The 16,687-nt window shown below is 47.1% G+C and overlaps 6 protein-coding genes across 6 annotated transcripts; all 6 read left to right on the forward strand.

Moving 5' to 3' along the window:
• Positions 1-132: 132 nt before the first annotated feature.
• Positions 133-1,139, forward strand: SAMD00019534_005350 (hypothetical protein; the record flags this gene model as incomplete). Its single annotated transcript, XM_012903968.1, has 3 exons — positions 133-136; positions 308-514; positions 733-1,139. Coding segments are annotated over 3 exons (618 nt in total), but the record flags the coding sequence as incomplete, so codon positions are not given.
• Positions 1,140-1,558: 419 nt separating this feature from the next.
• On the forward strand, positions 1,559-3,952 carry SAMD00019534_005360 (hypothetical protein; the record flags this gene model as incomplete). Its single annotated transcript, XM_012903969.1, has 3 exons — positions 1,559-1,588; positions 1,681-2,027; positions 2,110-3,952. 3 exons carry the CDS (start codon positions 1,559-1,561, stop codon positions 3,950-3,952), a joined length of 2,220 nt encoding a protein of 739 aa, XP_012759423.1.
• A 747-nt stretch (positions 3,953-4,699) lies between these two features.
• On the forward strand, positions 4,700-5,188 carry SAMD00019534_005370 (hypothetical protein; the record flags this gene model as incomplete). The annotated part of the gene is made up of 1 exon (XM_012903970.1): positions 4,700-5,188. A coding segment is annotated over one exon (489 nt), but the record flags the coding sequence as incomplete, so codon positions are not given.
• A 1,150-nt stretch (positions 5,189-6,338) lies between these two features.
• SAMD00019534_005380 (hypothetical protein) lies at positions 6,339-9,978 on the forward strand (the record flags this gene model as incomplete). The annotated part of the gene is made up of 2 exons (XM_012903971.1): positions 6,339-8,815; positions 8,886-9,978. 2 exons carry the CDS (start codon positions 6,339-6,341, stop codon positions 9,976-9,978), a joined length of 3,570 nt encoding a protein of 1,189 aa, XP_012759425.1.
• A 1,575-nt stretch (positions 9,979-11,553) lies between these two features.
• Positions 11,554-12,690, forward strand: SAMD00019534_005390 (hypothetical protein; the record flags this gene model as incomplete). The annotated part of the gene is made up of 2 exons (XM_012903972.1): positions 11,554-12,301; positions 12,515-12,690. 2 exons carry the CDS (start codon positions 11,554-11,556, stop codon positions 12,688-12,690), a joined length of 924 nt encoding a protein of 307 aa, XP_012759426.1.
• Positions 12,691-13,525: 835 nt separating this feature from the next.
• SAMD00019534_005400 (hypothetical protein) lies at positions 13,526-16,592 on the forward strand (the record flags this gene model as incomplete). The annotated part of the gene is made up of 2 exons (XM_012903973.1): positions 13,526-14,188; positions 14,379-16,592. Coding segments are annotated over 2 exons (2,877 nt in total), but the record flags the coding sequence as incomplete, so codon positions are not given.
• Positions 16,593-16,687: the final 95 nt, after the last annotated feature.

Genomic DNA, 16,687 nt, shown 5'->3' on the forward strand with positions numbered 1-16,687 from the left:
ACGAAACTCAGCATCCTGTGGACTCGCCTTCCACCCCAGCCACACCTTCCAACCTGCGAGGCAAGCTGATATGTAGTGTAGGATTGACTTAGGTATCTCCCTTTTTCTCAGTCTCCACATATACATCTCACAATGGGTACATATCAATCGATCAAACTACAGACTAGACTATGAATCCACCATCCCATCCACATTGCGACGCTGATGAGTTGGGATGGCGATGAGATGGATGAATGCGATACACAAGACACAACAGGGATTGTAGCGCTAATACCTCTTATGCATGCAACAACAACAAACTAAACAGGTATTTCTCGTGACGCGTTGCACAAGCACAGAGCCACTGGCGCTGCTCGTAAGCCAAACTACAAGAAGAGAAAGTACGAGTTGGGTCGTCAGGCTGCCAAGACTCAGATTGGTGAGAAGCGTGTTCGAGCCCTCAGAGTCCGTGGAGGTCACTTCAAGTTCAGAGCCCTCCGTCTTGACACTGGCAACTTCTCCTGGTCCTCCGAGAGTAAGTCATCACATCTTTATACATTGTTTGGATACAGGGTGTCACACAACAGCACAGCAGCAACAGTTTAGTCGACAGCATTGAGTGAGCGAGTTATCGATCAATCATTATAACGCAGGCGACATAGACAGAGGATGATCAAACATACAGGTCGACTACATTCAAACAGATATTAATACCGATACATCATCATTGATCAATCAATCAAACTTGTGTAGGAGTCACCCGCAAGTGCCGTATCGTCAATGTAGTTTACAACGCCACCTCGAACGATCTGGTGCGTACCAACACTTTGGTCAAGGGATCTATCATCCAGATCGATTGCACTCCATTCAGACAGTGGTACGAGCAACACTACGGAGTCACCCTCGGCAAGAAGAAGGCCACCAAGAAGGTCGAGGAGGAGAAGGTCGAGCCAGCCAAGAAGTCCGCTTCGCTCCTGAGAAAGATTGCCAAGCGCATGAAGACCAGAAGCATCGAGGCCGCTCTCGAGGCCAACGCCTCCGAGGGTAAGTTCTACGCCAAGATCACCTCGCGTCCAGGTCAGGTTGGCAAGTGTGACGGTGTCGTCCTTGAGGGTAAGGAGTTGGAGTTCTACGCCAAGAAGATCCAGAAGAAGAAGAAGTAAACTACTATTCCCTTCCATACTTCAACCATTCATTCATTCAATCACACATTAAACCCGTGATGAGCATTAATCAATTCAACTTCATTCATTTCATTCATTCATTCATTCACTTGGATTGATGGATGGTGAATGGTCATGTGTCTTGCCCACCCATTCATTGTCTGGACATGATGTCCTTCCATGATTATTGAATCTGGCCGGTTGGGCGACTGTTTGAGGCAATCACCGATCTGATCAATCAATTCCCCCACACCCCCACACACACCCCACACTCATGATCACCCTAATCAAACAAACACTCACACACACACATCAAGAATGATTGTTTTATCAATCATTCATTGTTTGATTTGATTCTATTACACCTTTATTATTATTTATATATTATAAGATTAGTTATTTATTACATATAAGATATGGATGTCGTTGTATTAAAAGAAGAAGAGGTATGTCATGTCATGTACATCACTCAATCGCCCATCACTCACTCACCTGATTACTCACTCAATCAATCAAACCTAATCAATCAATATATAAGGTTGAGTTGTTGGAGAAGAAACTTAGGGATCAAACAACAGGTGTTGTACCAAAGTTGAATGGAGATGATATATTGAAGGCATCGGCATTGGTCGATTGGTTGGTGTCTAATATGCAGTTGACTAGACCAAAGGCAGCAGAGTATGGTCAGATGTTGTGGAATCGTGGAGTGTTTGATCATGTTGCTCCTCATCCATTCAGAGATGATGATCAACTCTTTCGTTTGAAACAGAATGAACAGCAGCAACAACAGTCCAATGGCCGTAGATCAACCGATGAGAACCAATGGACACAGCTGAAGCACGACGCGCCAAACAAAGATGTCGCCAGTGCTGATCCAATTGCAAAGTATGTTCAACTGATTGATTGGTTGATTGAATGATGTTGTACTTACTGACTTTGGGCTGACATGTCCCGCACTGATGTATAGACTACACAAGTCGATTGAGAATGCTACAAAGGTATATCAAAAGTTGCTGCGCGAGAAGAACCAGGCGTCGTCGCCAAACACATTACTGGGTCTTAGACTGCTGGACCAGACGTTGAACTTGATAGCCGCACCACATAACAACACTACACATCAACATTACAATCAGATACTGTCCATGCTACAGAACCCTACTATATCATTCGTCGCTCAGAATGGCGACGGTGGTGTCGCCTCGTCTGGCACGCCAGACAACAAATCGGCAGCGCCAGCAGCACACACAGCAAAAAAGTCCACGACTACAACAGACTCACATCAACAAGTACAGCAGCAGCAGCAACAAGGAGGACAAGGTGGTGAACCAGATGTAGATGAGATACTGGCAGTGTCTGAGAAGATCGAGTCGGGACTGCTGGAGCAGCTACGCCTCGCACATCAACAGACAAACTACTTGAAGCAGATGAAGAAGACAAAGACTGGCGGCGCAGCAACACCCGCGGCGGCGGGGGCGGCTACCACCGCGCCAAGCGGAGTGGCGTCAAAGTTTGTGCCCGCCACCGAGGAGTCGATATCGTTGCAGCGACAGCGCAGCAGCAGCTACTTTGGAACGGGCGCGCTCAAGGGCATCGACCTGGCGCCGGTCGTCATTGGCTGCGTTGAGAACAAGTTCCCCAAGTACCTGATCGCCGAGACCAAGAACGACAACTTTGTCTTTACGATCAACGGTCCGGCGCACGACCAGCTTGAGTCAGCCAACCACTCATGCTTCAACAGCCACTTCTTTGCGCGCACCATCTCCACGTACCCGCATCTGCCTGGTCACCCCAAGCGCGAGGGCGATCCCATCTGCGACCACTTCTGCGTGCAAGTGCAGAGCACCCGTGTCATTGCCGCTGTAGCCGACGGCTGCAACTGGGGCATCAGGCCCGCTGAAGCTGCACTCAAGGCTTCGACGTCGTTTGTCGAGTTCATCTCACGTGCACTCTCCTCCGAGATCCAGACCGTGCAGGACGCTGGCAACCAGATCCTGTCAGCCTTTAACTATGCACACAACAAGATCATTGATGGCAAGACTGACATCTGGGAGGCGGGTACCACCACGCTCATTGGAGGTGTGATGGTCGAGTTGCTCAATGACAGCTCAACTGTGGCTGGACAGCAGGCAGCGCCCCTGTCGCGCTCAGTGCCCGTGTCTAACGCTGGCCAGCAGAAGGACCTGACCAAGACGACGTTGGGCTCGCCACGTGACAACACACCACCCTCCAAGTGGGGCTTCATCTGCGCGAGTGTTGGCGACTGCAAAGCCTTCCACTTCAATCACGCCACCAAGAAGTTTGTCGATATTACAAAGGGCAACCGCCAGAGTGTCGACGACTGCAAGGACCCAGGCGGCCGTCTGGGCCCATACGTGGCCAACGGCCACCCTGACCTGCGCAACCTCTGTCTTCACTTTTTGCCGTGCCAGGAGAACGACATCATCATCCTGGTGTCGGACGGCGTGCACGACAACCTCGACCCACAGACCATTGGCGTGCAGCCCAAGGACATCCAATTGCCCCACGAGTCGTGGGAGAGCATGGATGCCGAGAAGGCACAGGAGAGCAAGATCAAGTACATGCAGGAGTTCCTCAAGATGAAGCTTCGCACGGCCGACGTCGACGACCCTCTGACTTCAAAGATGATCGTGGAGAAGCTGTTGGAGCACTGCTTCGAGACCACCAGGTCCAGTCGCGACTTCATGGAGACTTTCCCCAACAGGCCACTTCCAGAAGATCTCAAGGCGTATCCAGGCAAGATGGATCATACCACCTGTGTGGCTTTTAGAGTTGGAAAGCAGTCCTTGTAATGTTGTTGTCAATAATAATAATAATTAATAATAATCATTGATTGGTGTCCGACACGGTTTATACAAGGATACAAGGGATCTGATTGTCAATCGCGTTAGAGAGGCGAGTACCCTGCGAAAGGAACAACTCCCTGTTCTCACCACAAAGAATAGTGTTCATCGATATATCATGAGTGTCACTGATGGTGGAGATAAGTATAGACTGGATGATAAGAGATGGAATACATGGTCCAGCAAGCTACACGATCAAGTGGACTCGATGAAGGACACTTTATAACAACGTTGCGAGGAGTCATGGGCGTACCTACACAAGAGATACTACCACTTCTGGACAGACACCTCATCGATGGACCTTGGCATGATGTGATCGATGATATCAGTCGTCGTATGCTACGTCAAGATCTCGATGAGCTCGGAGTTCAAATGACAGACGAAGCCAAGTCGGACTGAGTCCTTAAAAGAAATATGGAAGTCTTTAAGGAGATCAATAAGTGGAAGCATTGGATGACAATGTACGTAGTGGATCATCTACTCAATTAAATGATTCACTCAACATACTGTTCATGGAAGCGTTCTTCGTTCGCTGACATAATGACCAACAATATTGATAGATGCCTGGACAGCAGTGATCAAATTTTCGGAACAAACTACACATGTAATTAACCCACCTGTGTTTATTCGTTAATAAAACCAAATTGGAGTATTAGTTTCATTGTCACAACATCAACTTTATTCAACACAAGAGAAATGTCTAATCAGCTTTGCTCAAACCATTCATTCAAGTTTATCACAGTTGACAAGGGATATGATTGTGGATTTTTCTTTAATCCGTCTCGTGTCGAAAATTACTTTAGTTATTGGTTGACAGAAAGTTGCACTGATGAATGTAGACAAGCACTCATACGAAAGTATAAAGAGTACAATGCATGGGCTAGAAATTGCGTTACCATTCTCGAAAGTATCAAACTTGGTGCAAAGGATATGCCTAAATCATACTATGACTATGTAATGTATGTAGGAGGAGAGATGGATAAAGAAGTTGAACCGGATGGATCAAAACAGTTTGAGGATACATTCCTTATCAGACCTTTAAAAAAAGAGGATTTCGTGAAGAATTGGATTCTGGCTATGGAGGATCGCGATACACGAATCGAACAACTAGAGAAACAGTTGGAGGACGCTGTGGTGGCTCTCTGTCACAAGCGCAAGCGCGAGGAAGACCAAGATTACAAACAATAAATGCTACAAATTGCATTTTGAAGGACCTATTTATGAATGATAATTATCATTATTATTTTTAAAAATATAAATAATGTTCCTTAATCAATCTCACAAAACCTCCACGTGCTGTATCATTTATTTCCATTAAACTAATTATTATTATTATTATTTATTTATTGTTCTGTGTCTATGTACCGAACCAATCCCCCTTATTTTGCAAAAGTTGCTCATAATTCCCAAAACATACATAATTATAATTATATTATATTATTATATTTATAATGTTTAAAATTCAAGATTCTAGTAAGATCTGTGACCATCATAAGGTCTTGATTGGTACATTTGCGTCAATCGATGATTGCACGAGTGTGGAGTTTGGTTCAACCCGTCACGTGTTGACGACTATCGCGATGAATGGTTGAACGAAAGATGCACCGAGCAGTGCAGACAAGTCCTCATTCGCAAATACAAAGAGTACAGTGTATGGGCTACAAATTGTGCCACAATTTTAGGAGCCATTAAACATGGGTCTGAGCACATGCCACAATCGTACATTCCATATATTAGATATGTTAGGGGAGATATGGATGCAGAAGAAGGACCTGATGCAGCCCAAAGATTTGAAGACCAATACCTCAATCACCTATTGACCAAGGAGGATTTCAAGAAGAATTGGATCCAATCGATGGAGGACCCCTATGCTCGTATTGAACAACTCGAGAGGCAGTTGGAGAATGCAGTGGTAGCTCTTTGCCACAAGCGGAAACGTGAGGAAGATCAAGATTACAAACAACAAATATGCCAGTTTGCTCGTCGAACCTGACGTTCCACATGAGACAATGATCTTGTAGGAGTAGGAAGACCAATGTACAGGATCTATTGGGTTTGATATTATTGTGTCATTAAATTATTATATATTCTCATTTTGATCTAATACCTAAACCAAAAAAGGAAGTCGATCGATCATTTAGATTTAAAAATAACTTGTGGGGGAGGGATACTGATAGACACCACTCACTTAAATCATCACAAACTTACAGAACAGATACAGATAATTAATCAATCAATCAATCACTTATAAGTGATAACAATAACAACAACAAGGACTTGCTTGCTAGACTGTTACTTGGGCCTCAACATACAATTACACAAACCCATATACACAATGAATACCCAAGATCAACAGCGACAACAAGAGCAGCATCAACAACAGCATCAACAGCATCAACAACAACAGCAACAGCAACAACAGAAGCAGTATGATACTTTGCTCACTAATTTGATGCAGGAGTTTGAGAGGGAGGGACTGAAGGTCAATCAGAGGGTTTCCCGATCACATGCCACACTCACCTCGACGTCGGGCTCGCAGGGCGGCACTCCCACCTCGACGACGCCGCTGCAGGGCAGCTCACTCCTGTCTTCATACGACCCAAACACAGCTGGTGGAGCCAGTCCCTCGCTGCTGTCGCTCTCCACCTCGCTTCTCTCGCCACAGACCTCGCCCTGGATACTGGGCTACGCCATGGACGACATGGGCACTCACGACGAACTTGCCATCCTGCCAATGTACTTGGTGCCACTACACCCATTTGTCGACCCGACTGCACTGGGTCTGCTGTTGCACTACTTCCGCCCGCTCACACACCTTGCGCCGACCGCCAGCACGGTCGAGGCCAGCATCCTGCTCTCCAAAGCCATCCACTCATTCTCCAACAAACACCGTCTGTTTGACCGCCTGTCGCTCAACATTGAGCAACTCGTCTGGATCATCTATCTCTTTGTGGACTACCATCATCAATCACTCAATCAAACAATGACGCCCATTGCCCTCTCACCTCCCATGTTATCATCATCCTTTGGCGAACCAAACACAACCAACAGCAGCAGCATCAGTATAAGTAGCAGCAGCAGCCTGTCATCGTCTACGACACCCTCGACAAGGAAGGCGCACTTTGAGATCATAGACAGGCTGCTCGCACTGCAGACACCCTTCACAAACAACGACGACGACCTATGCCACACACTGTTAAGCAAGCTGAACGCATCCAGCACGTACAACGACCTATCACAAGCATTCATCAGCAAGTCCGACTCGCTCAATCTGCTTCTAGAGTGGACGCTCGAGCTGGTCGGACTTGGCAGCAAGTACAGGCGCACGCTGTCCAACGAGTCGCCGCTGCTCGAGCACGTCAACCAGCTGGTCTACCGTCTCAAGACCGTGCTGTACAGGAGCTACAACCTGGTCAAGGTTGGCGCAATCGTTCCCTACTTAGTGGACCAGGCGCCGGCGTTCAATGGCTTCCTCCCCATCCCACATCACATGCTTCACTCAATCGTTCATGTACAGCGCCAGCCACAACAGGCGCAAACTCTGATGCAGGCAAAGAGTCGTCGACATCACGTGCGTTATGACAGTCAGTCACCGGCACTCAACAATCTGTTCGCACATGCCTGCTCAATGATGGCGATGGGCGGCATGACCCCGGGTTCGACGCCCGCGACTCCCTCGACCGTCCCCGAGCTGTGCGCCGTGTTGAAGAAGCGCCTGTACAAGGACTCGGCCATTCATTTGGACAATGTGGAGGTGATCACGATGGATGAGTTCAACAGACGACGAGAACAATATCAGCAACAACAACAACAGTCGACTCTGCGACAAAGCAATGTGGAGGAGTATGATGAGGCCGAGATGGCCAGCTTCGACCTGATCGCCAACGAGGACCTGATGCTGTTCTATGGCTACACTCTGGACGACTATGACTACGTATCGATCGATGTGCAGGTCTACAAGACGTTGGAGCAGCTAGAGCAGCTGGTCCAGGACGATAGCGAGATGGAGCGTGAGCGTCTGTTACAGGCAGCCAAGATCAGCATACTAAAGGAGCTGGGTGTCGGTGCCGCATCGATACGCGACGGCAACTACATCGAGATGTTGACACGTGACAAACCATTGGGCATCAATCTGTTGGAGATCACTCGTGTGGCCAAGCTGCGCGAGACTGAAGCGTACTTTTACGAGAGTGGACAATGCGCCACAATGATCAGCCAGCGCAACGAGCTGGAGGTGCTCGTGTCCACCAGCCAGACGATCCATCGCATCCTCGACGGCATCTCTTCGTTCCTTCAGAACGTATTCCTCTCTGTGAATGGCGAGGGCAGCATGCAGCTGCCTACGGAGCTCGAGCGATACTACAAGAACCATCAGTCCATCCTGGAGCGCTCGCTGCAGCAGATCATCCAGCACAAGAACAATCACTGCCGACTCGCCAACAAGACCGTGCAGTTTGTTCGCCCGTTGGACAGCATCTACAAGAAGTTTGAGCGGTGGCTGGTCGAGGGCGGCGTGCTCTTCCCCAAGTTGCAGATTGCCAACTTCTCCGATGGCACAGGGCGTGGCCTCGTCACAGCCAAGAAGGTCGAGGAGAATGAGTGCGTGATCAGTGTGCCGCGTCGCTTCCTCATCAATGTACAAGTGGCGCGTCAACACGAAGTCCTTGGCAAGATATTTGAAGACTTCTCCGGACTCAACGACGACACCATCCTCTTCCTCTTTGTCATCTATGAGAAGGAGAACCCCAACTCCTTCTGGCGACCATTCTTTGACACACTCCCATCCTACTTCCCAACATCAATCCACTTTACGTAAGTGTCCTGGGATCATTCCAATCATAATCAATCATTCAATCATACTAATGTCCAACATCACGAATAGACCAACCGAACTTCTCGAGCTGGAAGGCACCAACTTGTTTGCCGAGACTATACATGTCAAGGAACACTTGCAATCAATCAGGGACATGCTGTTCCCAGAGCTGTCGGAGCAGTATCCAACGATATTCCCCGAGTCATTGTTCTCATGGGAGAACTTCTTGTGGGCTCGCTCACTGTTTGATAGCCGCGCCATCCAGCTAAAGATCGATGGCAAGATTATGAATTGCCTGGTGCCCATGGCCGACATGGTCAACCATCACGTCACGGCTCAGATCTCCCAGCGCCACTTTGATCAAGAGGCTGACGCCTTCAAGATGATATCATGCTGCAGCATTGGACCAAGCGCGCAGATCTACCTTCATTATGGGGCGCTACAGAACTGGGAGCTGTCGCTGTACTATGGCTTCGTCATACCAAACAACTCGTATGAGAGCTTCCACATTGGCTTTGACTTGCCTGACGACGAGGACGGTGGACACACCACGCAGGCCAAGAAGCAGGTGCTCGCGGACAACTTGTTGAGCATCGACACACATTATCTCCGTCGCGATGGCATACCAAAGAAGGTACTGGCGGCGTTGCGCGTGGCCCTCATGACACCAGAGGAGCTGAACCCACACGTGGACATCTGGAATCCAATCTCGCGCCGCAACGAAGAGGCCGTGCTGCACACGCTCTACTCGACTGCACTGATGCTCCTCAAACAGTTCACCTCGACGTGGGAGGAGGACAAGCAGCTATGCGAGCAGATGTCCTCGGACAACCCGCAACCAATGCTGATCGCACGCGCTGGTGTACATGATGGCGACGACCATGAGGACAGTGACGACGAGGAGGAGCACGAGCACCAATCGACCGAGCAGATGAAGATCGTGCTGCAGTATCGTATCGATCAGAAGCTTATCTTGACGTCAACACTGGAAAAGGTCACAGAGATCATGAATGCAATGGACATTGAAGTGCCCAAGTCTCCCAGCGACTTCTCGGACGATGAACACGATGGAGACATGTATGAACATCATGATGACGATGAGTACTATAGCGACGACAACGAAGAAGATGATGATGATGGAAGTACAGGCGACAACATGTAAATGAATTGATTGTCTTTATTCATCATATGGTGAGGATGGATCACTGCTATCACAGCCACTACTCTGACTGCTATCACTACTACTGATAAGGTTGGGTGCCTCTTGGTCAGCAGAGTTGGAGAGGGAGTCGTAGGTGACCAGGGACAGTGCGTTGGTGGCCATGGGATTGAACAATGGAGTGATGAAATTGCTTGGAGGACATTCACTCATCATATACAATGAAGAGTTGAAAGTCAGTGCCTGAGGATCAAAGTATACTTGAGGGAAGCAACTCTCATCCTCTGCCATGAATGATGGTACTACATAATTATTATTGTTGTTGTTGATGTAATTGTAGTTATTTACATTGTTGTTGATGTTGTTGTTGATGTTGTAGTAATTGGTTTGTAAGTGGTTGTAGTAAGGTAGTAGAGGTTCAATACTCTGTGTTTGTGGACTTGATAGTGGCGATTCGGATGTAGAAGTTGTGGAGGTTGTGGAAGTGGTGGATGTCGAGGATGTCGCCAAAGGGGTAATTGAGGTCCTCGATTGTCTTCTTGTGGGCTTCCCTCCTTGTCCATCACACTCCTTTGTCCTTCTTGATCGTTTGGAAGGGACAGATGATTCTCCATATGGTGATGTAACTCCACTTGTCTTCATAGTCTTGGCATAGTTTAGACCACAGGCATTACACAATCTAAGTATAGAGTTAGGTTAGTTCTAATAATGCTCTACTATGGTTGATTGAGTACTTACGTAGCAGGACCATCTGGACCTCTTCTCCACTCTGGTGTATCCTTCACATGACATTTGTGACAGAACAAGTCTTTCTTTGGTATTAAAGGACTTCTCCTTTTATTAAACTTTATTATTAATTGATATAGTATATGTTAGTTAGGTGATCATATATCTCAATCAAAGTTATTATTATTATTATTATTAGTATACTCACACTAACATTCAAATCAGTCTTAATAGAAAGTGAGACGGATGATTTAATATCAACAGACATGTCTATGTATTTGTTCAAGTATTACTCAATCAATAATAATATATTAATGAATCAATCAATCAATTAAGCAATCAATTATAGAGATAGATAGTGATAGAGATAAGATGGGATGAGAGGTGAATGGTATACAGTTGGACGATGATCAAGTATAATGTGATTGATTAATCATTAATTGATTACACAATAATTAATTATTATTATTATTAATTAGAGGGAACTAAAAAAGTGGCGGTAACTCCAGATGCATGTGAATAGCAATTAAGATGAATATTGATGGTTGACCAAGTACTCATTAGGGGGCACCTTTCTTTCAAACTTAATTTAATAAGAAGTGAACTTGCTTTCCTTGAATCTGTAAATATAAAAAATAAAATAATAATATTAATATTAATAATAAAATAGAATATTTTCTTATTTCCATTCTGGTCTTGGCTTGAAGTCCTGAATTCAAGGAGTTTCATTTTTTTGTGAAAATGGTGAAAAATGGCAGTTGGGTGGAAGATTGATTGAGTGTCTCGTTTTATTTAGCAACATTCATTTAAATATACATAAAGATAGATAGATATATAGATATATAGATAGAGATGGATAACGAGATTAAATATTTAAGTAGTAGTCTGGTGGATGTTGATGATATAGGTATCGATGTTTACATTCAACAACAACAACAACTACAGAATGAACAACAAGACAATAATAAGACATCAGATGACAAGTCACAGATTGATCCACAAAAGATAGTTGATACATTCATCAAGACATTGGTCGACGTGTTCAAGGACTGCATCGAGAGAATTGATAATGGCACTGCAAAGGACGCCATCGACCTCTTCCAGCCATACATCGATCAGCAGCAGTTCACCATGCTGCGCGATATGTCTACAAAGATCTGTGGCGACGCTGCCGCCCAGCTCGACGGCAACGAGATGCAGATTGCCGCGCTCGACTCTTACTTGCGTCCAGTTGGCGCTGCCGCTCGCTTCACACCATTGCGCGCCGCCAACAAGACCAAGCAGGGCGCACCCACCAACGCCGTCTCTGGCAACAAGGCCGCCTCGTATCAATCGAGCTCGCCACAGGCTGGCGCCATGGGTGGTGCCGCACCCGCGCGTCGCAGTCGCGAGACCAAGGAGGGCTTCCCCCTGAACTGGGGCTCAATCATTGCGATGGCCGCCAACATCAACCTCGATCAGATCAAGTCCATGATGAACGTGCTCATCATGATCCTCACGCACACGCCCATCCCCGTCATACTGCGTGAGCTCCATCGCTTCCGCATGATCACCTCTGTCTTCTTCGACCTGGTCTATGCCATCTACCGTGGAGACATCCGTGAGATTGGTTCACTACTAATCATTACAATCATTAGCGTTCTCTCCTTCATGAACAAGRAAGGATAAAACAWTTGACAACAGGTATGTATTTACTTAATTAGGTTATGCATTGCGCAATTCTAGACCCAAGGGTCACATGGTTTATGTGTGGGTTACTAACATGCGCCTCAATCAATCAACTCAATCAACTCAACTCAATGTACACACACAGCGGTCTCTGTCACCAAATACATTCACAGCTTTGGCAACAAGAAGAGGTTCGGATTCCTTAGATTGACAACACTGATCCTCTACCTGTCATACCTCTACAAAATAATCAATCCACCTCCAATGACTCCATCGGACCTTATCCAATTCTGTAAAGCATACCTGGCCTCCAAGTTATAAGCCATCAATCATTCAAACCAATCAACCATCCTACCAACCCAACCCAACAAACTCTATTCATCTTATCACTTCATTCATTCATTCATTCATTCAAATATTGTAATGTGTGGACCAACTCTATCATTTATATATAAATAAATAGCCCCCCTACTACTACTACTACTTACTTACTTACTTACTACACAAGTATTGTCCACAACTATGATCATTAAATCAATCAATCAATCAGATATATGACATACACAGACACACACGCACACACAGATGTGTCGACTGAGATACATACAGGGAACAGAATTGGAGATCTCGAGATGAAGGGGGTGTTTTTGGGGGGTAATGGAAGCGATGCACCTCCAACACCTTCTTGTTGTTTATTGCTTCATCATTAACATCAATCAAACATTATTATTATCATGTACATGTACATAGACCAACAACATATAATAACATATTATAACATATAACATATATAATTCATCATCATCAGTCTCATCAATACTTTGTTATTGTAACACTTGAGAGAGGTACAACAAACACAGTATGTATGTATGAATGAATCACCTGATCACTACCCTAGGGATGATGATGATGATGGATGATGAGGATGAGGTGGAGCATGGGTGGAGCGGGCTTGGAACTCGACAGACACACATCACTCCCTGCAGAACGAGGAATAATAATGATTGAATGATTGGACATTGATTGATTGATTTGTTATTGACATAGTACTTCTTACTTTATATTATCTTGTTTAGCCAACAGGGTATTACATTAGAGGAACAACACATCTTTGATCAATCACTATATTGTACATTTCAATCAAACAAATATATAATCAATCAAACAGAATAATAAGAATTGGAAGAATATGGTTGCCAAGAGTAAAGAGAACTTATTAAAATGGTGCCAGGACACTGTTAAGCAGTATGGCAATAAGGTGGTACAGATAGATGACTTCTCAGTTAGTTGGAAGGATGGCTCAGCATTCGTGGCAATCACACATGCAGTGTTCCCAGATGAATTCAATCTCGATCAGATGTTGGCCAAAGAACAATACGAGCGTCTCAAGTCTGTGTTCAACTTCATCGAGGACAAGGGCATCGTTGGACGTCTGCTCGAGCCCGAGGACTTTGTTGGCGACGTCGTGCCCGAGAAGATCACCGTCGAGACATACATCTCCTGCATCTTCCACTTTCAAAAGAAGAAGCTGGGCGATGATCAGCTGGACGCACAGCTCAAGTCACTTTTGGAGAACATCAACAATGTCGACACGACATCAGAGGACAGCTCTGCCGCGGGGTGGAGTCTACAGACGATGGACAAAGAGATCGAGGCATTGAACAGCAAGATGAAGATGTGGAACGAGAGCCAGAAGGTCGTGGAGAAGCGCAGGAATGAGAGTGCACAATCCAAGGAGATCCTAAACAACCTCGAGAAGATCATGCTCAACATTGAGCAGGAGCTCATTGAGAACGAATCATCATCGGTAAGTCAGTCGGTCCAGTGCACTGGTGGTGCATGATCAATCATTCACTCATTCCAATGATTCAATCATTGGAACAATTCCAATCACTTGATCAATCAATCAATCATTGGAACAATCCCACAACTCATTCAATCACTCAATCAATCAAATAATGACTGGAATCATTCCAATCACACATTGATCATTCACTAACATGTTACCGACACACAAACAGAGGAGATTCAGAGAGGAGATTGAAAAGAGAGAACAGGATATCAAGAATAAGATTGAACGAGAGAAGGAACAGTTTGATAATCACATCAGCGAGTTGCAAAAGAAGATCGAGGCATTGAAGGCCAATACAAAGGAACAAGAGGAGTTGAAACAAAAGTTGGAAGCACAGAAGAAGGCCAAGGATGACCTGTTGCGAAAGAGACGCGAGATTGAGGAGGAGACTGCACAGCTGAAGCAAAGACTGCTCGATGAGGAGAAGGCCAAGCTGGCGCTACAGGACTCAATGAAGAAGATCGAGGAGGAGAAGGAGCTGGCCAAGGCCAAGCACAAGGAGGAGGTCAAGAAGCTCCGAGAGGAGCTCAACAACTCGCACGCCAAGACCGAGGAGATGGAGCGTGAGCTGAGGAACGAGCTGCTGACCAAGGGCGACCTGATCGCCAGCGAGAAGAAGCTCAAGTTCACCGTGAGCGACATTGGCCGCTCGATTGACCTGGAGCTCAAGGAGAAGGCAGAGATACAAAAGACCAAGGAGAAGCTCACCTTCTCCCTGAAGAAGGCCATCATGACGCTGGACGAGGAGACCCAAACCTACAATCTGCGCGACAAGTCCAAGAAGGAGATCGAGGCCGAGAAGAACAAGCTGCGGGCCGAGCGCGAGGCTGAGCACATGGCCAAGATCCAGGCCGAGAAGGAGAAGCGTATCGCTCAGAATGAGTACGAGGACAAGAATCAGATCCTTGACGTGGAGCTGGTGCGTGTGCGCGATGCCAAGTTCCTGAACAAGGACCTGGAGAGGAAGATTGAGGAGACCACCAACGAGATTGAAGACGAGCGCGACCGCATGGAGAAGCTGCTGATCTACCATGACGAGAAGTTCTCGAGCACCCGTGACCGCCTGGCCAAGAAGCACGAGAACGTGCTCAAAAAGATCGAGGAGTCCAAGCAGCAGATGGCCAAGAAGAAACAGGAGGCCACCGAGTCGATTGTCAAGGAGCGCGACACACGCGCCTCGTTGGAAAACGAGAAGATCCAGCTCGTGGCAAAGGATGGCGAACTCAGCGATCAGTGGATGTCCGAAAAGAAGGAGCGAAAGCAGGCGATGAAGGCCAACAGAAGTCTGGAGGACGAACTCAACAGGGCGCGCCAGTTCTTGGATCTCGAGAACAAGGGTCGCGCCAGCAGGGAGAAGTTCAAGTCCAAGCTGGAGCAGGATGCCAAGGGTCTGCAGAGCGCCATCTCGGGCGAGCAGACAAAGAGGTCCCAGCTCGAGGAGAAGAAGACCGCGCTGGAGAAGGACCAGGAGGCGCTGGCCAAGAAGCTGAGCAAGGCCAAGAAGCAAACCGAGGAGCTCGAGGAGGCAAGACAGCAGCGCAAGTCCAAGTCGTCAGACATTGACAAGAAGATCATTGAAGTCAACGCCACACGACTTGAAGCTGAGACCAACATGGACATCAAGATCCTGCAAAAGGTCTCAGAGTACCAGGTGGAGATGCGCGAGAAGAAGAAGCTGCTGGAGGAACAGAACATGCAGCTCAACACCAAGGCCTACCTGGCCGCACAGAAGTTGCGCGAGCGCTCCGAGGAGCTTGCCCAACTTGACGAAAAGAAGGCCGAAGAGGAGCGACAGCTCAAGGACACGACGGCCAAGCTGGAAGAGATCGTGCTCGAGAAGGAGGCCACAGAGATCAAGAGGAAGAAACTGGAGGAGGACGTCAAGAAGGCCATGTCGGCCGGCGAGCAGGAGAAGAATGAGCACGCCGACAAGAAGCAATCGGTCGAGGAGATGAGGAAGGAGATTGAGTTGTTGCAGCAACGCCAGATCGCCGAGGAGAGCGAAGCGATCATGTACGAAAAGCAGGCAAAGATACTGGCCGACGAGCTGGCGGAGCACGAGCGCCAACTCAAGGAGAGAGCCGACGCGCTGGAGATGGAGAAGGCCGAGGCCGACCGACGCCTGAAGAAGGACCTGCGTCGTCTGGAGAAGGAGATGGCCATCGAGCAGAGCGAACTCAAGCAGGAGCTGTTGGACGACCACAAAGAGAAACTACAATCAATCGAGAGCAAGTTCAACCGACAACAACGTCTTCTCGAGGAGGAGTATGGCGACCTCTCTGCCGAGTTGTCCTTCATGAGGAACAATGGCGCCAGCACAGTTGGTGCCAGCAATACCAATACCAATGGCAACAGCACAACACCTACCAGTGTGTAGCTTAACCCAAAACAACTTGTAATAATAATAATAACTCCCAAATCCAAACAACCCGTCCATTCCAGTCTCGTCCAGTCCTGTTCAGTCCG

Source organism: Acytostelium subglobosum (assembly GCF_000787575.1).
Source record: "Acytostelium subglobosum LB1 DNA, scaffold: scaffold1, whole genome shotgun sequence".
Lineage (NCBI taxonomy): Eukaryota > Evosea > Eumycetozoa > Acytosteliales > Acytosteliaceae > Acytostelium > Acytostelium subglobosum.